General features: G+C 53.3%; 1 protein-coding gene across 1 annotated transcript; it reads right to left on the bottom strand.

Moving 5' to 3' along the window:
• Positions 1 to 15: 15 nt before the first annotated feature.
• On the bottom strand, positions 16 to 1029 carry Pmar_PMAR009362 (ankyrin repeat domain containing protein; the record flags this gene model as incomplete). The annotated part of the gene is made up of 7 exons (XM_002779221.1): positions 16 to 117; positions 167 to 298; positions 349 to 469; positions 516 to 615; positions 663 to 784; positions 830 to 930; positions 979 to 1029. The coding sequence occupies 7 exons, from the start codon at positions 1027 to 1029 to the stop codon at positions 16 to 18; spliced, it is 729 nt and encodes a 242-aa protein (XP_002779267.1).
• Positions 1030 to 1130: the final 101 nt, after the last annotated feature.

The raw sequence follows: 1130 nt of genomic DNA, 5'->3' as shown, positions 1-1130 counted from the left end.
ATTATGATGCTATTCCTACTTGCAGACGTCGGCTCTCCCAAAAGTGGATGCTACTATTAACGCGGTCTTGCCGGTCCGACTCTGAGTGTCTACTTTAGCATCAAACGATATGAGTCCCTGAGGGTTGCTATTCTGGAGGTGCTCAATATTCCAATGGCGTTCTCACCTGGACCACATGCATATGGCCAGCTGCTGCAGCCCACATGATCGGTGTTTGGTACTCCCGATCGTGGGCATTGACTTTGGCACCATTGTCCAGGAGGAACTTGCAGACGTCCCAATGGCCGCTAGCAGCCGCCTGACGCCACATGGACGACCACCATGATGGTGACCATCTCGGCTACTTACCTTCATCAGAGCGTTCTCTCCGTTCTCCGTCTGGTAGTCGACCTCCTGGGAATGCTCTGTGACGAGCCATTCAACAATGGGCAGCTGCCCAGCCATATCAGCCCACATGATGGCCCTCCACCTGAGTAGTTGGCCATTACGGGGGTATTCTCCCTTCTGGTTGATACCCCTCGTCATCCTTAGCCTCAGCATTCGCATGCAGTGATATCAACAGCTCGACAACCTCCGACTGACCAGCCTCAGCAGCTTTCATCAACGCAGTGACGCCTGACAAGGTACAGGAATAGTATATCCTAGTTATGCTAGGATCCCACCTTCATCGTCAGTAGCATCAACAACACGACGCTGTTCAGCCTTGGATGGACCATCGTTGAGTCCGGCCAAACTCACAGCTTGTGCCTTCCGACGTTGCTCTATTTGAGCATCGACCAAGAAGCTATGCACACACCATCTGGTCGGTGAGCCATGGGTCCAGACTTACCGTATAACGTCACTGGTGCTGCCGTTCTTAGCAGCCATCATGAGGGCCGTCTCCCCGGTATTGTCCTTCGCCGAAAAGCGAGCCCCTCCCTCGGAAAGTGCCTGGCAACCGATCACATCAAAAGCTTTGTGATGCGAGTAGCAACCGACCTTGCAGACGTCTAAGTGACTATTTTTAGCGGCATGCATGAGGGCAGTCATCCCGGCTGGGTCCTTCTGGTCAACCTATGCAAGCAGCCATCATTGCCGCAGTCGTCTACGCCTGTTCCCACCTTATGCTTTGGGTCTTTCAAGAGCTCTTT

This window comes from Perkinsus marinus (genome assembly GCF_000006405.1).
Source record: "Perkinsus marinus ATCC 50983 genomic scaffold scf_1104296947686, whole genome shotgun sequence".
Taxonomy (NCBI): Eukaryota; Perkinsozoa; order Perkinsida; family Perkinsidae; genus Perkinsus; species Perkinsus marinus.
The sequence above is the reverse complement of the archived record's forward strand: the minus strand, read 5'-3'. Positions and strand labels throughout refer to the sequence as shown.